The 24,263-nt window shown below is 33.7% G+C and overlaps 3 protein-coding genes and 1 non-coding gene across 4 annotated transcripts; 1 reads left to right on the top strand and 3 right to left on the bottom strand.

The window, feature by feature from the left end:
* Window positions 1–2,854: 2,854 nt before the first annotated feature.
* TRNAP-AGG lies at window positions 2,855–2,926 on the bottom strand. Its single transcript has one exon. It is a non-coding gene; the product is annotated as a tRNA-Pro (tRNA).
* Window positions 2,927–3,037: 111 nt separating this feature from the next.
* Window positions 3,038–7,034, bottom strand: LOC116024659 (erlin-2-B). Its single transcript, XM_031265612.1, has 9 exons — window positions 6,807–7,034; window positions 5,299–5,413; window positions 5,114–5,181; window positions 4,962–5,021; window positions 4,712–4,870; window positions 4,213–4,359; window positions 3,641–3,855; window positions 3,440–3,548; window positions 3,038–3,363 (listed from the first exon to the last, which is right to left on the bottom strand). The coding sequence occupies exons 1-9, from the start codon at window positions 6,951–6,953 to the stop codon at window positions 3,283–3,285; spliced, it is 1,101 nt and encodes a 366-aa protein (XP_031121472.1). The 5' UTR covers window positions 6,954–7,034; the 3' UTR covers window positions 3,038–3,282.
* A 3,334-nt stretch (window positions 7,035–10,368) lies between these two features.
* LOC116024426 lies at window positions 10,369–12,139 on the top strand. The gene is made up of 5 exons (XM_031265319.1): window positions 10,369–10,500; window positions 10,635–10,707; window positions 10,912–10,963; window positions 11,893–11,962; window positions 12,056–12,139. The coding sequence occupies exons 1-5, from the start codon at window positions 10,369–10,371 to the stop codon at window positions 12,137–12,139; spliced, it is 411 nt and encodes a 136-aa protein (XP_031121179.1).
* A 463-nt stretch (window positions 12,140–12,602) lies between these two features.
* Window positions 12,603–23,191, bottom strand: LOC116025208 (probable methyltransferase PMT5). The gene is made up of 14 exons (XM_031266351.1): window positions 23,039–23,191; window positions 21,988–22,829; window positions 21,655–21,790; window positions 21,201–21,441; window positions 20,304–20,526; window positions 19,886–20,037; window positions 19,498–19,801; window positions 18,398–18,530; window positions 15,502–15,797; window positions 14,449–14,536; window positions 13,864–13,973; window positions 13,319–13,467; window positions 12,785–12,835; window positions 12,603–12,690 (listed from the first exon to the last, which is right to left on the bottom strand). Exons 2-14 carry the CDS (start codon window positions 22,497–22,499, stop codon window positions 12,641–12,643), a joined length of 2,445 nt encoding a protein of 814 aa, XP_031122211.1. The 5' UTR covers window positions 22,500–22,829; window positions 23,039–23,191; the 3' UTR covers window positions 12,603–12,640.
* Between the last annotated feature and the right edge of the window lie 1,072 nt (window positions 23,192–24,263).

Here is a 24,263-nt window from a genome sequence, read left to right on the forward strand (position 1 = left end):
TTTTTTTTTTTTTTACGGTCGGAAAGAAAACGCAGGAGAAATGAGCCGATAAAAAAGATGGCAATTTGACCAAAAGGGAGGAAGGAGGATTTACCATATTAACCCTACTTTTAACCATCAACTAACGGAATTGTTAACGGAGGACTTAATTGGGTAAAATCATCAAAGTCATCTATCATTTAATACTATCAACTAATCAAACTACTAACCCAATTATCTAATACTATTAGTCAACAACTATTTACTAGGCAAATTATTGCATGGACCATGGTCCACACAGCTGTGTGGACCAAAAATAAAAAGTACATTATTTTTGTACTGAAGGTACATTATTTTTGTACTGTAGATACATTATTTGATAGTATATATCAAATAATGTACCTTCAGTACAAAAATAATGTACCCTAAAATAATGTACCTACAATACAAAAATAATGTACCTTCAGTACAAAAATAATGTACTTGTTATTTTTGGTCCACACTGCTGTGTGGACCATGGTCCACACTGCTGTGTGGACCATGGTCCACGCAATAATGATTGTATTTACTAAACACCACATTATCTTCCAAAATAATTTTGGTTAATCGTTTATCAAATTATTTTGGTTAATCATTAATTAATTGAATTAATTTAGTTGATAACAATTTTTTGGCTAAATTAATGGTTAATTATATTGGAAAAATCATTTACCGGCTAATATGGTTAAACAATTTGAAATTCATCGAATCAATAATAAATAAATATAATATATGAAATATATATTTTATATTTTATAAACTATATTATATAAAATAAAATTTTTGTTAAACAATTTGAAATTCATCGAATCAATAATAAATAAATATATGAAATATTTATTTTATATTTTATAAAATATATTATATACAATAAAATTTTTGTTAATTCAGTCAATTAACTGGATTAATCAAAATATAATTAGGTTAATTTTGAGCCAAATTAAACAAACAAACACCCAAAAAATAATTGCTATATCATTTTATTTTTTTACTATTAAAAAAAAAAAACCTTTCATTGCTAACAATGTATATAGTCACTTCACCCACCTTTCATTTTCATTTCACTTTCTTGGATCTTTCCTCCACGTTTCGAAAATCATCATCATCTAACACTTTACAATCTACCTGCCTAGATGTCGGAACACAGCTTAACTGGTTAACAAATTCAAAATAAGTTTGAGAAATTTTATTTTTGTTAACAGTTCTAAGGTATAGATTAGACACTAATGTACAAGTATATGGAGACCAGTTAACTAAATAAAATATATCCTACGATTTATCTTATCCACCCGTTTTTAAAATCAGGACATTAAAGAGTCATCAAATTTGAAGTTCAAACTTACCATCTTCCTGCGTAATTATTAATTATTCTGTCCTTAAAATCTTAACTACTCCATAATATTGTGAGGATAAATATGGCTGACTTTCCACTTTTCTTATTATGAATAAACATGTAAAATAGTGCCATCAATCAACATACACCAACACACACGTTGCCATTTAATTAATTATATACTAGTTTGAATTGAGGGAATATCTACCTACTCTTGGCGAAGTTGTTACTCCTATGGCTTATGGAGTATGGACTCATATATTTGTTTGTCTCTAATAGTCTAATTGAATATAATAAGTTAGAAACCTTATAAGAGTATATCATGGTCAATTATGCAAATATTTATATATTTTATAAAGTTATAGGTTATGCTGAAAATATAATACTCCGTATTATTTATTTTTATCAAACAAAATTATTTTAAAATTTTATAATTTATACTATTTGGATAATTTAAAATGAAATACCATATTAAACCAAATATGAACTATGTTTACTGTCCTAAATTCTACTGGAATAAAAAGGTTCAAAAGAGTATATTATGTTAAATTATGCAAGTATTTATGTATTCTATAAAGTTGTAAGTTATGACAAGAATATAATTGTTTTTTGTATTGAATAAAATTGAAGTATCATATTAAGTCCTAGTCCTGGTTAATGCTATGTTCTTATGAAAAGTACTTTTTTTTTTTTTTTTAATGTCACTGTGACTAGAGGTGTCCACGGTTCGGTTCCGGTTCGGAACCGCCGGTTCACGGTTCCAAGATAGCCGGAACCGGAACCGGAACCTTACCTAGACGGTTCCGGTTGGAACCGCCGGTTAGAACCGGACTTCTCATTTTTTTTTAAAAATTTTTTTTTTTGTTTTAGCGCATCAGCGCTGGACGCAACAATGCAAAATGCATTGTTGCTTCAATTAGCGCTGATGCGCTATTGCTTGTATGTTAACATTATTTAACATATTACATAATATAATATATATTATATTATAATATATGTTATTTAGTAATATATAATATAATATATAATATATATAATATATGTTATTTAGTAATATATAATATAATATATAATATATAATATATGTTATTTAGTATATATAATATAATATATATGTTATTTAGTATATAATACAATACTATATATATAAATATACACGGTTCCAAACTGGAACCGTCCGGTTCCGGTTCGGAACCGGAACCGTACGGACGGTTCCGGTTCCGGTTCGAACCGAACCGTGGTCATCCCTAACTGTGACAACTTTTTATCGGTTGAAAAAAAAAAAAAAAAAAAACCCAATGGAAACATTTTCCTTAAAACAAATACGGATTATGTTTATCTGTCACAAACTCTACTGGAATTAAAATGTTAAAAAAGGAGCACATGGCCACATGGGAGTTGGGACATTCATAGAAACTGGAAATAAAATGTGCAGAAATGGAAAATGATGGGTTGGGACATTCATAGAAACTGGAAATGAAATGTGCAGAAATGGAAAATGATGGGGCATTCCGAGAATTGAACTCGGGACCTCTCGCACCCTAAGCGAGAATCATACCACTAGACCAAATGCCCTTCTTGCTGTAGCTACTTAGATACTATATATATATAGTTCGAAGGTTCCCGTATTCATATAGAATAATTGTATCTTTTTCTCAAAGACTAAAATAAATATATATCTTCAAAGAAACAATAGTACAAATTTGATAATTGAAAATAAAAACTGTAGTGATAAAATAATTATAGTCAAAATATTATTTCAGTAATTTACACTCTCCTAGAGAAGGGGGAACACCTTTTGTAGAGAAACACTGTAATAGCTGAGGAAATTACACAAAACTATAAACAAAAAGGAAGTATTATTTTCCTCCATTTGCAGTTGTATATAAAAGTCCACTCTTAAGCCACAAAAGTAATGTAACACTGGGGGCTTAGGCTTCAGATTTCTCCTTCTCGGAGAACTCTTGGAGGTAGTTCCCAAGGATCCTTTGATCAAGAACCATATTTGGTACCTAAAAATAAAGACCCCTTAAGTACACAACTCTATGAAGAAGCAGAATAACTAGAGCAGAAAGAACATGATCCAACCTTGTTCCCGAAGAACATTTTTGAGTTGTTTGTAATTGCTTCAATAAATTTGAGTTCCAGAAACTGTGGTGTGAGCTTCAACCTGTTAGCTTCTGCTTCTTTCATTGTGCTGATAAACACCAGACATGCGAGACTCATCACATGTGTGCTCCTGATATTATTACGAAAAAAAAGTGACAAACAAAAGTAAGAAGGTTTCACCGATAGTATGCAGCATCTGCCAAACTTTTCTCACGTGCTAGATACATCGCATTAGCAATTTCCTCTTCCTTCCTTGCACTGTCTTTCTCCATCAGCTTTTGTTCCATCTGAATCTTACTCACATGAGCATTCTTTTCGGCTTCACTGATAGCAATCTTCTTCTGTGTCTCTGCTTCTTTCTCAGCAACTCTTTGTCTCTCCACAGAAATCAAGACCTACAAAAATTATTCATGCAAAGTTTCTTTGTTAACAAAACCTTTTGCCAGTAAAATAAATCTGCTCTTCTGCTTCAGAACGAACATAAGAAAGCCAACGACAAAGAAACATAATGTGAAATCTATATAGATCTGTTGTAAAATAAAATCATCAGCATGGTCACCCTGTTTGAATCTGCCACTAGTGAAGAAAGGAAACTATTAGAATTCTGAAGGATAAGAAAATGAGCAATTAAATCTACACATCCTAAAGACAAACCGGATGTTAGATTTTGATGCTTTAGATATATCAAGCCTGACAATCAAGAGCTATGGAAGTGTGATAGTATGAAAAACATCGCTGGATGTCACATTCACCTTAGTGCGCTCCTCTTCCATGTGTTGGAAGTTTCTTCTTATGCTTTCTGGTATGGTTGGTTTTGTGACACGTACGCTGATAATTTCAATACCAGGAGCATAACGTGTGCAGTCGGCCTGAAGAGCATCTTTCATTTTCTCATCAATCTGGAAATTGTAACAAGGAACCCCATTAAAGTTTTCAGGAGTAACATTCAACAATACAGTAGATATCCTTTTCTTTAGCATATTATCCTAGGGAGAGGGGTGTGCATCCTTCTCCATTTCCTTTTATGGAGGTTCATTGCTGCTTTGTAGCTCATAAGCTCAATATTAATGATCTCAACATAAGCATAAGGTTATGCATAAGTAATTTTATTAAAAATTAAGAAATACTTAAACTTCCTCTAACAGAGTAAACACTGGAATCACAAACTTTAGCATTAGAGCGCTGAATTTATTTTAAATCACAATTATATACATCAACTTGTTCAAGGCTTTATTTCACATCTATTATTACCTGATCAAACATATCAATATAAACTTGTTGAAGGCTGTGGCTGCTGCAGAACTGATTAATTTCATGATGGATTTTGTCATATATCCATGTGTTGTCATAATTTACTCCATAGTTGAGCAGGGTGTCATACACATGTTCCTTTCGAAGGCGGTTAACAACCTAAAGGCATAATAACCAAATAGATATGGGTTAAACCAAATAAAATTAGCAAAATACATTGGATGTGATCAACAAGACCTCAGAGTTATACTTCAATTTTCTCAAAATTGATCATTACACCTCCTTTTGTTCCACATGGAATATCCCTCACCTACAGTTTAGCAAGCATTTAACAACATTCTTAGATATATTTAGAAACAACAATCTAGCAACAAAAGAATAAAGATCTAGATACAATCTTACTAAATCAGTCTGAAGAGTGACTTGAATGGGTTCAAATTGAGTAATAAGGGGCAGTTTCAAATGAAAACCTAAAAAGTAACATAGGACTCTTTAATAATCTCAAAATTCAAAATCAGAAGAATGCATTATATACCGTGGAAGCAGGAGTTAAATTTAAATCAAAAGGTAAAGGAAGAATCACTAACCTGGATTTGTTATTGTGCTTAAAAGGGCACCTCCTCTCCAGTAGACCCCAACATGACCTTCAGGTACTTGATGTAGGGTAGAAAAATTGCTAGTTGACAGCGAAGGAGTCACCACCTGTAAATAAATGACTAGCTTCTGAGAAAATTTCCTGTCAATACATTTGACAATCACAAACTCACATTTTTTGCATCGGTGATTGGAAAGAAAATTTTCATGAAACACTACGTTATTACAAATATGATCTCAACCTTAAATGATTAACAAAATAGGAACAAGGTCATATGCATCATATCCAAAGCCAAGTCAACTGAGCTACAGCAAGTAAATGTTTCCATATCATTGGCATACACAAGTAAATTGTAAGTTCTATGATCATTTAATAGCAAGTGCCTTCATTGAATGTGAGCAATAAGCCCCAGAATTGGCAGTGTAACTACTTCCATTCTTCAATATGATAAATAGTTTACCAATTAAAACCTTACAGGTCTTTACATCCACCAATACAGGGAGCCAAAACATTATTATTGTGCCATGGAAAACACCAAATAATTGTCAATTGTAATTTTCTTCATCACCAAAAGTTTACCCTAAACAATAAAGGCACTATCAGTTGAGTGCTTAAGAGGCTCCTTCACATTCCAAATGATGTTTCAGCCTGTAATGCCCCTAAATCCCATTGCAAGACATCCAATGTTAAATTTATTGATATGTATTGAAGTCAACGGCCCTGTTTGGTAAATAATTAGCCTATCAGCCAATTTTGGCCTATTTGACCATTATTAGTTGTTTGACTTGGATAAAAAAATCAATAAGTGTTTGGTTAATAAGCTTTTTGTAACTCCAAAATACTAAATTTCAAAAGGCTACTCAAAGCAACCTTTTCAATTAGCCTTTTGAGAAAAGAAATTATACCAAACAGCTTTCAGCTAACAACTAATTTACCAAACACTTTTCTACAATCAGCTAATATTATCAATTAATTATACCCTCTAACCCAGCATCCGCTAATAGCCATTTACCAAATAGGACCAATGTAAGGAGCTATCCCAATGATTTCTGAATATTCAAATGCATACTCATGCTCAAAACATAGTGCAGGTGTATATAACCAGCAGATAGAAAATCAATGCAAAATTACTGCAATAAGCCAGTAAACAATTTCATAAACACAGGAATAAAACACTATACATCCTTTACAAAGTATAATCGCCACAACTCAGTCCATACACTACAGATTTCAAGGTCTAGTATAATAATTTGTCCAAGTCATAAAAGTTGATTAAACTACAAATCTACACGTCAATTTTAAACCTCCGCAATCAAGTAATATATTGAATTCAACATTTCACGAGAAGTACACTGTTAGATCAAACCTTTAGAAAATTAGAAGGATATGCAGTACTAGAATCTGGACAAGTATACAAAAAATTAAACAATAATGCACAATTTTAACAATTAAATCATATGTACGTGCACTGGGGTTCAAGCATAAGAACAGGTGAGTTACCATGACGAAAATGGCAATAAAGGACAAGAACACGAAGAGTATGGGAGTGAAGTCTGATCCACCACCGGCGCCGGCGGCTTGTGACGGTGAACGACGTGCCTGTTGACCTTGCTGAGCGGCGTCTCTCTGCTGTTGCTGTGTATCCATGGCGGTTAGTGGCTTTGCTTGCTTAGCACTCCGATAGTCCGATTCTTCCCTCTGGCTTCCCTCTGTTCCCAAAGAACTCAGTGGGTTTTATACTATTAAAGGAAAATATGGGCCCCTGTGTGCTCTAATGGGCCTGGCTTTATCAATTGCGGAGAACTTTTTTTTTTTTTTTTTTTTTTTTTTTTGAAAATTGCGGAGAACTTCACTTCTCACTTTCTCAGAAGTTTCCAAGCGGACATTTATGTTTTTCCAACTGGAAAATTGTACTTTTGACTCGGACAAGCGTTTGGTTGCAATGAGAAAGTTATGAGAAACATTTACTTAATGATGTGAGCTACTTGACCCAGGGAAGTGACGAGGATCTCATGAATGACTTGGCGCATGTCACGTTTGCGCGTAGAGTTAAGAAGTTTGGCTAGTTTTTACTTTCCTTCTCCCTTTCTGATTTAAGAAATGAAGTTAGAAATCTAGCGGCAGGTTTTTCAAACTTATGCTTTTTGTTGCTAAGCGGTCCGCGAATAGGATTGTCAATATTTTTGCTCGGGAAGCTCTTTCCTTGTTTGACTGCTCGGATTGTTTTCTTGTTCCTTTTTCTTTCCATTATTCACTCTTTGAGTATGGATCTTACTTAATGAAGTCTCTTTCATTTTTTCACTTCAACAAAACAAAAAAAAGATGAATAGTGTGAAAATGAGATAAAAATTTAAATTCTAGTGTTTAATTTGTGTGAATATAATTATTGAGAATTTCAATTTCAGTGTTTGTTATCCATGATAATTGAATTGAGATAATAAGTAGTATACAGACCAAAATGATCATACTTATTATTAAAGTTAATTCCAAATGAGGTCTTTTATTTTTTGTGACAATTTCAAATTTAGTCTCGTACTATTGTTTTTGTCATTTAATACCCTAGACTATCATATTGGACACTTATATATGGTCATTTCGACGCCTTTTTCAGTGAAACCCTATTTTAGACAAGGATATTTTCATTTCTTCGTAATTCTAGCGAAAGTCTATTGTCTTTAGTGCTAATTCCCAATTCAACGCAAACAATTGTTTTTGCCATTTAACAATCCAGACTATCATATTTTGGACACTTTTGAACCTTCCGATGACTTTTAATTTTCCGGTGAAATTCTTTTTAAGGTAATAACATTTTTGTCTTCTTTTTTTTTTTTTTCTGATTTTATGTGCATATTTTTTTTTTTTCAATTTTCGTCTCTTCAGTTGTGGACTACACCATCTCCTTCACTCGGCTCTTGTCTTCGTCTCCTTCAACCCGACCTCTGGGTGTGAGAGAATTATTTTGCAACGTAGTTGAAAAGTTTAGGATGTCTCCACCCGGTCAGCTTTAGTCTAACCACTATTGTTTTAGTCCATGATTTTGTGAATCATCTACTATAGTTGTATAGCAAAAAAAAAAACAAAAAAAAGAATAAGAAGAAGAAGGAAAAAAAAAAAAAAAGAATGTAAGAAGCTTTTTTTTTTTTTTTCCTGAGTACTATTGACTCTGTTACAATGTAGTATCTAGTCATAGCTACTTTCTCAACCAAATGAAGCACAAAGAACCAATATCGCCTCCACTGATGCTCGCACACACCCCCTCCCATGTAGGGTGCAACCGGGTGCCACTAAATCACACTGTCTTTGGCAAGAAGCCTCTTTTAATTTTTGTCATGCATCTCAAAACACCTTTTTTTTTTTGTTAAAATAGGGTATATATAGAGACACACACTTAAGTGACAACATTTGGTTCAAAAAATATTGTTAAATAATGTAATATCTCTTATAAACTCACATGAACTAAAATGTTGGGAAGGATGAGATATCATCTCATTTGATAGGTGTAAATATTCATGTCCAAAATAAATTTTGAATCGGTCCCTAACAAATTGGGGGAGAGTTCTGTTTATACTGAAGATATGAAAAACAATATGATGGTGAGCCATTGACAAAGTTGATATGAAATAATCCTTTGAATGGACACATAGGTTAATTTTGTCACATGCTGGTTATTGATCATGTGATAACCGATGAAGTGATATTGGAATTGACCATTGTCAATGGAGATACCTGACCCCGTGATTATATTTTCGACCGAATGTGATCAGGAAAAGTATGCTAACATACAATATGGGACAATATGATTGCTCTATGATCCTGTTACCATGAATGTCATAAAAATGAATTAAAAATAAAACTTAGAAACCTCACATAACTTAAAGAGGTTTCACATTCATTTAAACCAAATAAAGACATACATATTATATTTCATTATTCATATTACAATCATTATGTGATATACCCTAAACAAAACACCCCGTAACATTTTCATAAGTTATAGGAAAATACATTACAAATATATATACTTTTATGATGTGCTCATTACTAATAGGACCGGAAAAAAAACAAAAAACTATCTTTTAATATTAATAATTGATTGTCATGTTAAGAAATACATACTTAATAAATAAAATGAGAGTGTATATATATATATATATAAAACTCAAAATCTATATATTTTCAAGTAAAAATAATGTTATGTATGTTGGTGTAAATTACAATAGTGGTTTTAATATGCAACCACTAGCTTTTGTATTTTTCTTCCCCGTTCCCCTCCCACAATTAGAAAAGAGGTATTTATACTACTCAGCACGCACCCCCTTCAATAGGTTGTGGGCGTCATTACACGTATGCCACCAGGTGGCGTTTGTTATAACTAATAAAGATAGTGCTTGCACGTAATCCACTACGTGGCTAACGTACGTTATTGACCATTGTAGCGAATCCCCCCCCCTCCCCAAACCCCACCCCACTCCCAATCTTAGGATATATGAAAGCTCAGCCGGCCATACTTATTTAGGTCTTTCGCAAGCTATTTGTCTCTTAGACCAAGCTATTAAGCTCTGCAATCGGTCTACAGAACTGAACATATTTTGACCAGGGATCATGCTATATTTCCTCAATATGTTATATAGACCAAAATTTATTTATTATTTAACATAATTTTCATGTAATTACCTCACACGGAAAGAATTAATTCACCGAATAACAATAAATTCAATTCAATAATGACACATCATATATCATACTATTAATTAAAATATTTAGTATGCAATCTTCCCCAAATAGCAATTTTATTATACATGAATTCGAATCTTATCAAATATGTTAAAAAATCAATAATAATCCTATGAAATTAAAGAAATTCTAAACTAGATTTGTCTACGCAGAATACAATCAATTAATGAAATACTCATTTGGTTATTGTTGGTAGGCCACAGCCCAACAACTATCCGTAAGTTTCCGTTATAAAAAGGATTATTTAAGGCCCCCCAGAGAACAGTCAGTGAGAGATTTCATACCTGAAGTTCAAATCCAGGAACGAAAGTACGATCGGAGCAGAAAAATGGGGAGAAAAAGAGGCGCGAACTGGACGCGTAAGAGGAAAAGGAAAATGAAAGTGGAGGAGATAAAGGAAAAGGAAAAGGGAGAAGAGAAGGCGGAGTTGTCCGCAGAAGGCTCTCCGTCTATCGATGAGGTCTTGTGTGTGTGTGTATATATGTGTGTGTGTGTGTGTGTGTGTGTGTGTGTGTGTGTGTTCGTGTCGAGAAAATCGTGTGTGATTGTGGAAGAATGATTTTGTTGAAGTGTTTTGGCGTTTGTGAATTGCAGGAGGAAATGCAGGTGGAAATGGAGCTTCGGCTGTTAGAAGCTCTTGAAATCTATCCTCCCGCCAAATTGAAAGGCAGGTTTTGTTTATTTATGTTTTTGCTCCTCGATCATTTTTTTTTTCCGGCCTTTTCGCAGAGCGTTTTGCTTCGTTAACTTTTCACCGTTTGATCGATCTTCTTGTCGAATGAAATTCTTGTTGAAAGATCATTCTGTGGTTTATCGTATTAGAATGGATTACAAGCTCGATCATTCTGAGTAGTTCTTGATTTTCTTGCAGGAATTCATCGCCATTTTGTGCTTTATGGGTTAACCCAACATATGCAAAGAAGGTTTGCTTCACTTACTTTTTCTACTTCTTGTCCCATTCCACACACAACACAACCACGTCCATCTCCCATTCTATTCTTCTATCAATGATAAGTAGGGTTATGGATTCTCAATGAGTAAAATTCATGTCATGTTTCGTGATTTTATTGATAGAACAGATTGATGGAAAGGAATAAAAATGTGATTTTTAAAAAATCTAGATGAGTTAGGAGTAAAAAATATATGATTTTTTTTTTAATCTAGACGAATTAGGAGTAAAAAATATAAATAGAAATTGTGTGCATATGTATAGTATTTCTTTAAAAATTATAATTCACTTTTTTTGGATGAATTAGAGCAACCTCAAGGAGATTTTTTTGGAGGGTTTTATGCTTTGTTGGAGGAGAGAGGAGATGATATGGTAGATTAGAGAGAGAAATATATAAGAGCTGGTTTTTCAAATTAAAAAAAAAAAAGTAAAAAGAAAAAAAAAAAAAGAATCAACTTAACACACGGTGGAGGTAAGCATGCACGAGGTGTATAAGAGTGGTCTTCCATTGTTGTAGGAAGTGATTGATTTTCTAACCTTTCGGATTTCATTGTTGGTTCTTCCTTTAATTGTTTTTTATTTAATTTTTATTTATTATTATTAAATTTTTTTTATTGATTGCTCATTCTAACTTGGCAAAGGAACCCCACAAAAACTCCAAAAAAAAAGAAAAAAAACCTCAAACCAATGGCGTTGCCCTAAAAGTGTGTTAGTCGGGAGTAAACAGTAATAGTATAGGCAGTATTACTCTTTTTCTGTTAAGATTCTTATGTGTTGTCTACTTATCCTACTCCTAGAACAACACAAAGAAGCGTGTGTGTGTGAGGATTGATGATTATCCTGGTTATATATATCTCTACCTTTATTGTCAGTACTCTCCTAAAAAGAGTTAACTTCTTGCAGTTTGAAAAAGCAAATAACTCCTGATGACGTTTTGAAGCTGTTGGATCGCTTCTACAACTTGGAAATGCTGGTTGGTGAAATGATATTAGTATAATAACTATATATGCCATTCAGAATTCTGATAGCTAACCTCAATCATGTGCTTCCTTTTTGATCATTTCAGGAGCCAGATGATGATGAGCTAGACATTCTGAATAAGGAGGAAGAATTTTCCCTACCACCAAGTTTTTTCCCCAAGAATCGTTGATGATGATTCTTAAATGACAGATGTAGGTGTGAAGTGAAGTCCATATATGCAACTATATATGCAGTGATTGATGATCATATAGTAACATCAAGTTACTCATTTTGTGTTCTGGAATGTCATCATCATACTGCTCATATATAGATAGTGAAATACAGATTTGGTGATATTTTGATATTATATTAGTGAAGAACTAGAGTCATGATGACTTGTTAAAAAGACATGAATTTGAATTATATAAGAGGTTAATTGAAACCTTTGTTCTTTGACAGTACTGTGATGTTCAACTATATATATTCTGTTTCTGCAGAAAGACTGAAATTAATATAATATAACTCTTTGTTGTTGCTGTTCATCAGCTTTTTAGCAGCAGCATAGAACAACATAAAACATTCTAATAGTAATAAAATTGGAAGTTTCAAAATAAAACAAACAAAAAAAAAAAAAAATAGGGCAGGCAACCTTGCTTTGTTGGTAAAATGTTTCTTCAGCAGGTATTGCTACTTAATTATAGGAAACTGATTCATGGCTGCTGGTTTCCACCATTACTGCTTCTGCCATTTCAGGAAAAAAAGAAAAGGAGTTTTAGTTGAAGACTAATTAACATTGGGGGGGTTGGGGATCTGCAGACATTCAAAGTTAGAACACTCACTTGAGATTCTGCAGCTTTGGATTCTTCAGATTTTGCGGTGTCTTCGCCTGAAACAAGCAGACAAATATGTTAACTTTCAGATACATCTAGTGGAATATATAACGGGGGTGTTTGGTAAATAGATGTGAGCTGTTAGCTAATTAGGTTAGTAGATTTAACTAGTTGATAGCATGCATTAGCTGATTATAGAAAGATGTTTGGTATTAGTTGTTAGCTATAGTTGATTACATGCAAAATGGCTTTCTCAAACAGCTGATCGAAAAAGCTGCTTTGAGCCGCTTTTTGAATTTTAGCATTTTGGAGCAATAAGCTGTTACAAAAAGCTAACTGATCAAACACTTATATTTAATGTTTAACCAAGTCAAATAATTAATAATAGTTAAATAAGCTAAAATTGGCTGATAAGCATGTTACCAATTAGGGCTAATATAAATATATAGTCTAGTTATTAGCTTCAACAGTTGAGATGAAACACAACCTTCAACAAGCCGATGATGTTTTGTGTTTTCTAATTAATGAATAAGTTTTACCTCCATCTTCTGGCAAATCAGAAGTCCAAAGTGTGAGGTTGTCTCTCAAGAGCTGCATGATTAAGGTGCTGTCCTTGTATGACTCCTCGCTCAGAGTGTCTATCTCAGATATCGCCTCATCAAATGCTTGCTTTGCCAAATGACAGGCCCTGCCATTACAATTGAATGCTATTGCATTAAATGCTTGCTTTAACTAAAACTTTAGTAATTTAGCATATGAGACTCAAATCCAAGATTTTATTTGAAGGAATATAATCAAGCTGAATCAAACCAAAATAACTAAAGCTTGAAACTCCACTTATTTTTAAAATATAAAAACTCAAGTTTAACTAAAATTCCATCAAATTCTAATTTTTTTTAGCTCAAACTCGACTCAAATATGATTAATAAAAGATTTTTGTTTACACAAACAACTGTAATAATAAGAAGCATTTTACAACCAAAGAAGTGTGAAGACTTACCTTTTTGGAGAGTTCATGATCTCATAGTAGAACACAAAGAAGTTCAATGCTAGTCCAAGATGAATTGGATGAGTGGAGACTTACCTTTCTGGAGAGTTCATGATCTCATAGTAGAACACAGAGAAGTTCAATGCTAGTCCAAGACGAATTGGATGAGTGGATGGGAGCTCGGTGTTTGCCGCCGCAAAAGCCGCCTAAAAAAATTGTAAGGACCAAGTTATGAGAGTTGTACTAAGAAACAACTAGAATATAGTGTTCAGTCTAACAAGTGACAAACTAGTTTACAATTTTTTTTATTATTTTAAATAAGTGTACTTTCGTAAAAAGATGTCATTTTCATCCTGAACTGAGAACCACTCTAAGCTAACAAGCAAAACTTCACTGAGGCTCGAACTCACCTCTCTCATGTGACCGAGTGCCACTAGACCACAAGATCTTGATAATCTAAAAATTTACTTGACATATTCTGTATTTATTATTTATTGATCAAAATAAGTTCATAATATTTTTTATATAATTTTTAAACATATAAAGTTATATAATAATATTAAATTAAATATATTTTATTAAATCAGACACATAAATTTTATATACTAATATTAAATGAGATTACGAGAATTTAAAAAAATGACAAAAACTATATACAAGACAATAAATCATTAAACATGCCTCATAGCCCTTGAGAGATTGCTCAGCAGCTTCTTTTTTCTCAGAGTCATTCTTGAACTCAGCAAGATACCTGAAATAGTCACCTTTCCTGACACAAATACACCAAAACTGTCACATAACAGTATAACACTGCTCAAAAAGGTAAATGATAGTACTATATAATTTATGTCATGTGTATAAATTTTATTGGGAAAGAAAATTAAATGAATAAAAATGATAATTTATTTTGTTGTTTAAATCAATCAAAGAATGATACATCAACAAAAAAAAAATAAAAAATAGAGTAAGAAATGCGAGTAGTAGTATTACTCATGGAAAATTGTAAATTTCCATCTACTTTCCCGATCATCCAATAGAAATGGCACCAGGAAATGAGTATATTCATCATCCCTACCCCGACTTCAATTTCAATTTCCAACGAGAAATAGAAAAATTTTCACATCTCTATTGTCACATGAATTATGGAGAGAACGAAATGTCAATCCTATAGTCGTAATTAAATATAATTATTAATATTTAAATATTAGATTCTTTTATGTATGTGTGTGTGAGAGAGTGAGATTGGGTAAAAAATAGAAGAGATATGAGCCGACTCTAAAAAAAAAAAAAAGAGAAGAATTTTCAAACTTTGTAATATAAGCATATGCATTTGATAGTATAAAAATCTATGCATTCGATAGTATAGTATATACGTATGCACTTTCAAAATGAAATAATGATATTTTTGTAAATATCTCTCACTTTGAGAAGTGTACAGATCCATATCAAGGGCTGATCAGGACCGTTAATCTGGACTATATCAATGCATCTTTTTATTCAATCCTATATATATATATCATTTTAAAAAATTAATGTATCATGGACATGACAGGGGCGGGAAGCTCCAGGAGAAGGATATAACTCCCTGTCTCCTTTCTCAAGTCCTGTCCTTTTTAGAGTGGGATCGAGCGAAATTGCTATCTCTACCATGAAGAATTGCAATGAAATCACCTATAAATATACGCACGCCATATAAGAGGATCGGAATACGAATAATCGAAAGAAGTTTCATACATTTTGTAAAAGAAGACGGTGGCTTCGCCGGACTTGGAGGACGGAACGAGGTGTTTCTCGATGATCTCGAGAATGTCATTGCAGATTTTGGAGAGCTCGTCTTCAACCTTCTGGCGGTAGGCTCTGATGAGCTTGACGTTGTTTTCGTTCCCCTTCGATTCCTCTTTCTGCTCGATCGAAGACATGATCCTCCACGACGCCCTCCTCGCGCCTATCACGTTCTTATACCCAACCGACAGCAAATTCCGCTCTTCAACCGTCAGTTCCACGTCCAGTTTCGCTATCTGCTTCATTCTCTCCACCATTTCTGGCGATCGAATCGAAATTCGTGCAGTCAGAAACGAATGAATCAATCAATAAATAAATAAAATTAGAAAATCGAGAATGGAGAAAGAGATGATGAGAAGTTAACCGTCGTAGCGCTCGGCTTGCTCGGAGAGCTTGGCGAGGTAAACGTGGTTCTCTCTTTCCTTTTCTGATAACATTTTGGCGTTGTTTTGAGATTCGGTGATCGGAGAGGGAAGCTTTTGATGATTATTTCTTTTGGTATTCTCAGGACAGAGATGGAAATGAATGTTTTTCTCAGATTTTTCTTTCTGGTGAGAAAAGGGTATGGGAGAAGAAAGAGGAAGATGAGGTATGGCATGGGCGTTAGAATCGGACAAATTAAAGGTTGAGTAATTACTGGAGTCGGGTTCGGGAAACTTTTTCTGGCTTGTTAGTGATTCCATGCTTAAAATTTTAAAAAGTTAATTAAATAATTATGCATCACGTGAAATACATAATACTTTTTAATTACAATATAATACCTTTTAAAAACACATAAGTATTACGTTTCATTTAAAAAATATTACACGTTTTATGTGAGATAATCTCACACAATTTATTCGTGCATACAAAATGTAATTATATGTAATGATATTTACACTATATACAGGACGACGTCGTCTCAATCGATTGAGTATGAATATTATGCTATAAAGTTACAAATTTAATTCTTATCAAGGTTATATAAGTATATAACAATCCATCAATTTTGTATGTAAATCCCACAATCCATTTTGCCCTCAAGTACCGAAGAGATCATATGCTCCTCTACAACACTCGTGGGAGTGTAAATTTGTGTTTGATTATTGTTTGAATTAATTTGCAATGTCCTAGATCTTGGCATGGATTTGTTCAGGGCAATACAAGGTGGTATGTAGTGCTTTTAATGACATTCATTATAAAGAGTAGACATAAAAGGAATTTTTAATTTCCTGCACCACTGCACAATCTGCATTGCATTAACATGCTAGCTAGATTATTCAATTAAGTCCATTGCTCAAGTATTTCAGCAGCAACCTAGCAATCCTATTAGAGCATCCCTGTTAAGGGATTTTTCATGAGTAAAAGGTGTTTTTGGCTGAGTTGGGGCCGGGGAGAAGGAAGAAGGATGGGTGGATTTTTTGTCAATAAAAAATTTAATAATAAAAAAAAATGGTAAGTGGTTAGAACATGTGTGTGCGTTAGAGTAGTCGCTAATGGATGACCACTCTAATATTATTACAGACGATAATAATGGAAACACAATAAGTCTAAACATGAGCACAACTCGTTAAAGTTAACGCGTTAAAGTTCTAAATACGAACGCAATTGTTAAACGAGTTAAACAAGCTGGCATAACCATAATGGGCACCTGTTGGACAAGTTAATACAATTTTTTTTTAATCTAACAGAATAATAAATATATTCAATTCATAATATACCATAATATTCATAAAATGATAAAATAATATCTAAAAAATTAAACATAACTAAGACTAATATTAATAGGTTCTTAATGGATTAGAGTATTAGACAAGTTGACCCGTCAACATGTTAAAACTAAACGCTAACATGTCTCATTTTGTATCGTCGTGTTACAAATTATATTAGGTATAAACACCACTCAAAAATTCAAAAACTACCCCTACCATTGAGTTTGCTAATCTCTTATACTAATATATCGTTAGCTATTCCGAAGTCGAGCTGAATTCATCGAGTCAAGTTATATATTACATGATCCTATGTACAGAAATAAGAACTAAAGGAGGGGTGAAAGGGTATTTGTTCATAGAACAAAGAAATTCCGAGCACTATAATATTTATGATCGACTCTTGCATCCTTAAGTATGTTCAGTACAAAGGCATCCATTTCAATTACAAAATCAATAAAAAAAAAAAAATACTACTTAACCGAAAAGTAATAGAAACAAAAAGGGATGAATGAATAGCTACACACTTCTCTTTCAACCAAAAAAAATTTCCTTTCTATCTGTGCTGGGACTAATTACTGAAGAAAAGTTTCACTCTACAGTTTCAGAAAAAAAAATAAAAATTATAGTTTCATCATCTTCTTGGGGCTCCATTCATAAAAACACCACGCGAAGCTGCAATTTTGTGAGGCTTTCATGGATCTTTTTAGCAGAAATTAATAAATAAAATTCCCCTTAGCTTTCTGGTTCCAACCCCAGAAAAGAACAGAGAATCTAGACCATTACCCGGGTTAAGGAGTACTGGATGATGATCATCTGGTTGGGGGAGTTTCATCTCTAAGTAAAATCATTTTCTGAGGAATGGCTTCTGGCATATGAGTAGCCGCCGATCGCTTCCATTTTGGAGGTCAATCACTCTAGCTTCCCAGCGGAGCTGTGTGGCGTACATACGCGCCTTCTCTATGGGGCCCACTCTATCGGAGAGTATTACCCAGCCCTGTTAATAGTAAGGAAAATGATAAGTGGACTCCCGAGATGTAAAACACTAGCTAATAGTACACTTCAAGCAATAAGTGGAGCAGACAATTGAGAACATCTTATATGCGTAAAGATGCAGCAAAGGCAAGGGTAGGGAACAATCGAGATTCGAGTATCATTACCTCAGGCCGCAAGATGCGATCCATTTCAAAAAGTAGGTTAGTCATACTGCAGCCTTGTGAGTTATGGTGTGAGAGGAGTCCACTGGCATGAATCATGTCGTATGTTCTGGGGTACGTAGGAAAGGGTTCACACCTGGCCCAATGTTAGAACATCAAATCAGCAATCAAGAACATGAACAACTCTCGTGAAGCAAGTGTTGAGCAAGAAGCAGCACATCAAACTCAAGAACATGAACACTCTCTTGAAGCAAGTATCTATTATTGTCACCACTGGTACTTTATTATCCTACTAGTGTCTAGTAACTGTATTAGTAACATGAAGGGAAGAGGATTAGGTTAAGCCTCTAATATCCTTTCAGATTTTCTTTCTCAAATTTCATAGCTTTTTCCCCCATTGAGCTGTAAACTAACTGCAGTATAGTGCTAAATATTCAAGTTCTGTAAACGTACAATCTTAATCACAATTATTGATTCAGAATATACTGCCTACAAACTAATTATCTAAATTATCTGTAAACCTTGAGAGATATGACCCATCAACTTTATACGGAAGCCATAAAATACAGATCTTACAGTCATGAAATATCATGGCCTCCCGAAACAAGAGCCAAAAGACAAGCTAAGATGCATACACAATATGTGAATGTATGTGCTTAAATGTGCTAAGATGCTTAAATATTTGGCCGTCATTCATTAGAGAAATTTCTAGTCACTACTACCCTTTCCTCCAAAAAACAATAACACTATGGAACAAGTTAAGATGTCTACAATATGCAAGTAAATTTGCACAATGAGGAAAACAAATTCACCATAAGCATCTTCTCTGTTAAGTTTTAGGAATTTATAGATATAGCAAAATACATCTTCCAAATAATGAAAGATGATAAAGAAATTACTTTTTCACTCAGAATACTTTCCATGTAACATGATGAAAATGTTTTCTTTTTTGTGACCACCAACTTTAATTCTTTCATGGATGCTATACACAAGCTTATTATAAGTAGTCATTTAAATAAAACTATAAAAGTGAACCGAAATAATCAGTCATGCAAAACACAAGCTAAAATTATTCTTTTAAACAAAAGCCAACTGAAAATTACCAGTTATGCAGAACACCTACAAAACCTCGATCAAGTATGAGAGGAAGTGTATTGCGCGCCCCAAGAGGAACAACATTCATCACCCATGCTGATTTTCTTGCCTCAGATAATGCAGCATTTAAACCGCCATAATGTGCATTCATATCCATCACATTGCGAACCATATTATGTGGAGGCAATGGATCCTCATCACCTGGCCTCTTTGGATGGTCAGAGAAAATTAAGGGTGAAAGAACTGACCAATAGTTTCTTAAAGAAGACCTCCAGAACTCTGAGTCTTCATAGAAATCATCAGGATGAATACCTGCTCAACAACAGAATATTAGTTCTTTGAAGGTGGGCTAGCACACAGTACCACAGAACAACCAAATTGAAATAAAATACTTTCCATGAATTAGAAGGTCACTTGAGTTTAGAGAATCAGATCTGGTGTGGACTGGAATCCATCTATTACTGGTTGTCCCAGAAATACAAGGAGCAAGAGGCTGATAATATGTTTGAATATCCTCTCCTTTACATGCAGGCACAGTTCTCTGCTTGCTGCAGCATAGAACCAAAAGTATATTAGTGGGATTGAAGGGCTTAATAGTAGACACAATGCAATCAAAGAGAAAGGAAAAGAAATAGAAAGTAAAAAAATCAATCAAGTTTAGGGTACAGGATAAGACTCGACAAATGTCAATATCGGGAAGGTGTGTGTGAATGAGTGTATGTATATAGCATAAGAAACAATTAAGTTTCATCCATAGTAGTTCTGGAATAAATTGAGAGTGGCTTCTTGATAATTGCTCTCTCACTAGACTTACATAGATACACATTGAGAATCAAGTGTCTTCTGCCACATGAAAGTCTCTCCTTGTTGTCCTATAAGATCCCAACATATTTTCTTGGTGAACTCTTCAAATGGAGTTGACACACTTCCTGACTTAGTACTGATAGAACTGCCTTGTTGCTGGCTTGTGGGTGAGGTTAAAACAAAATAACCTCCAGGCTTGAGTATTCGATCAATTTCAATAAGAAATAGCCCATCTGATTTGCAAAATCAAAATAGATTCATGGTTAAAAAAATCATTATTTACATGTAACAAAGATATATTCTACATACAAAATCTTTTACCCATGGTGTCCATTGCTGTGTTACATTACTAGGAAGTATTTAACATAATACTTCACAAATTCTGGTTGGTATAATGGTACAAATGCACCCTTTTATTCCAATTCTAGAAAATCCAGAATAATTACAAATGAACAATAATCTCATAAGCAAAGGATCCTTGATTTCAGCGTAGCTTACAATGTATGTTTCATATTATTAGATAGAGGGGAATGAATAAATATCTTGTGCCTATTATAGATACATTAATAACATTGACCCCTGTGAAACATCAGTCTGGAATGGAAACAATTTATAATGAATCAAACTTCTTTATTCTTAGAATGGAGTCTTAAATTGGCTGGGATGAGGATGTAAAGAAAATAGGCAATTTTTAAAAAAGTGGATCCAATAATTAGCTAGGTGCTACAAGTAAACATATTTGTAGATAAAAATAGTTACAATAATGTTAACATGAATGAAAACTATTTCCCTACAAAAATATAAATTAACTAGACATGTATTAGTCAATCGACTATATAAGCCATAAAAGTACAGAGAAAAGGTAATGAGAATGAAGATTCATTGGGAATTTCATTGATGCAGCTACCTTTTTTGTCCCATCGGATTCCACACTGAGCACAATGAACCATATCATATGACAATGCTGGAAATGGAAGTTGTTTTGAAATGAAGTTTCCAATAATTGCTGGAAGCCCTCTCTCAAGTGCTAATTGGACTTGGCTACCTGAAGACTCATATGCTGCTACACAGAGAGGCATCAACTTCAGTGAGAGTAAGTGAGCCCCAAAGCTACCAAACCCACAGCCAATATCTAACACTTTGTGCACCTGTTATCAGCAGCAGAGATACATCTTAAGTCCAAGTATAGTTGTTCAAAATCATGCTTTCAGTGGCACAAAGCTGAGCATATACTATTACATTAGGTATTTACCAAGTAATACTTTAAAGAAAAGAGGAGAATAGTAACAAAGCAAAAAAAGAAACATCAGTCCTCTGAAACCAGACAAGTATTTGCTTAGAGATAGCTAGGTAAAACTTACGCCAGCTTGAAAAAGTTCATGGTCATTTCCCAGCCCTATCATCTTTGCAATTAGGTAAGAGTAATCTTTGACACCATCATCTGCCATTCCATCCTCAGAATGAAAAGCTATCTGATTCTCTTCTAGTAACATTAGCCTGAGAAAATATCGCGACTAGTAATGAGAGCAATATTTATATTTTCACACCCAGCTCGAATCTCTAGGTAGTCTCTAAAAGGTAAATCATTCAATGCAGAAGACTTCGTAAGCCTTTGCCTTTAATGACTTTTCCATAAATGAATTCAGTAGTGCCAAAAGCTCTTATTAACAGTGTATTTAATCAGATAGAATTACCTTTTTGTCATACTTCCAGATGACAGGAAGTGGTCTTTGGTTAATTTCACATTTGCACTCCAGATGACATCCCTGCCTGATGGCCAATTCAGAGGAATCTTATAGTCCTTGGGAGGACGAACCAAACACTGCTGCCAACCTCGTGAAATCTCACAATGCCGATCAAGCTCCTCCCCATCCTTAAAGCCAGCTAGTAAATGTGCAGACACATTGTAGCAAGGCACATAGTTCTCTCTATCCTTGTTACAAAGACCAACATCCTTTACATGGTTAGCTCCCAAGGTAATGCTCCTTAGCTCTAAGTAATCACTAGCCGCTTGCTCCTTTAGCCTTCTATAGTTTGTATAAATGTCAGGTTTTGCAGTTGAAGTAACAGAATCAAAAGAACTAGAAGAAGAGGAACCCAATAAAGCTATTAGCACACAGATGCTGACAATAAGCAAGAGTATCCAGTTAAGCGGCGGTCTAGGGCCGAAAACCAGAGATAGTTTTTTGAACCAAGGGCTTCTCATGTCCAAATTCTGCAAGCCCCTTTAATTGCCCAGCAGATAAAACCAAAAGTACTAGCTATTGATCAACCTGAACATCCAACAATCACAAACACTACCACTACGACCTATCATCAGGCACCACCGGAATCACATAACGAAACTAAGATTCAGCAAAACTAATCCTACAACCACTAAATCATATCATAACCAAAAAAAGCCAAATTCAGATCAGAAAACTACTCCTCTGAAAGCTAATAATGCCGCCACTACAGCTCCTCAAAATTCACCACTCCACAACTTCCGAAACTAGTCGTCTCTCAACAAATCCGACGAGCAGACTCTCAGATCAACCTGCAAATTAAACGCCAAATTCCGCATGAATCACAAATACAACAACAACAACACACGATAATCCGCACAGTGACCACAATTGAGATTGCATTTTAACATCCAGAGCATTATAACGAGTAAGATCTCGAGCTCAAAAATCAAATCCACAACACAACACATCACACACGTCAACAAAATCATCATCATTACGTAGCAATAATAAAGCTTACCGGTCAGTTTTGAGTACAAGGCGGTTGACGTCTCTGTACGCTGGACCGTCGATAATGGCTCTACGCTGTAAACAGATTCGCCATTGACGTATAGAGAGAGAAAACAGAGAGAGAGAGGAGCGACAGCTTTCTGGTTGGATGCAGAGTTCTGTATCATGGGGGAAACTTTTTTCTTTTCATTTTAATACTTATTTATTTATATATTTTATTTTAAAATAATACGGAGCAGTAAAAGACTGTATAATGTACACGGAATTACAGATCCAATACCAGAAGCTAATAATTAGCTTGGAATAATTGTGTTGTCACTTTTATTTATTTATTTATTATTCTTTTCCTAAAAAGTAACTGCATTAATTATGTGATTTTTTTTTTATTCCCGATAATCTTTTACTAGTATCTTATTTGAGTAATTCCATTTTTGGTCCTAGATTTATAGGTGACATTTCACTTTTAGTCATCTTTTATCAAAACATCCACATTTGGTCCTAGTATTATTGTGGCATGACCATTTTTGGTCCTCCATCAACAAAATTGTTGAAATGTCGTTAAATACAATGGTTTTTCAATCATTTTTATACAAAGTAAGTTGACTCTGCTATATTTTTATTTTTATTTTTTTGAAAAAATATGTAATTGAAGACCGAAATACCATTGTATTTAACAATATTTCAACAATTTTGTTGACGGAAGACCAAAAATGGTCATGCCACAATAATACTAGGACCAAATATGAATGTTTTGATAAAAGATGACTAAAAGTGGAATGTCACCTATAAATCTAGAACCAAAAATGGAATTAACTCTATCTTATTTTGTCTAGAATTAAAAATCGTTTTGGTCCCTTAACTATACCGTAATTATTAAATTAGTCATTAGATAATAATTTTGACCAATTAAATTTTCAATACTGATTTTGTAACCGATTTGGTCCTCTGTAATTATCAAATTGGTCCTTAATCAGTTTGATAGATGACCAAATCGATTACGAAATCAATAGTTGAAGATTTAATTGGTTAAAATTGATAGTCAATGACCAATTTAGTAATTACAACATAATCGAGGGATCAAAACGATGATTAATTCTTTTGTCTATTATATTTTAACAAAATATTATAATATCTTAGGTGAAAATATCATATTTTCAAAATGAAAAGAAAAGTAATGAACTAATTACGCCATTCCCATGTGTAATTCTCAAATATTATTTTTGTCACTAGATTTT

The sequence above is a fragment of the Ipomoea triloba genome, chromosome 7 (genome assembly GCF_003576645.1).
Source record: "Ipomoea triloba cultivar NCNSP0323 chromosome 7, ASM357664v1".
NCBI classification, from domain to species: Eukaryota; Viridiplantae; Streptophyta; class Magnoliopsida; order Solanales; family Convolvulaceae; genus Ipomoea; species Ipomoea triloba.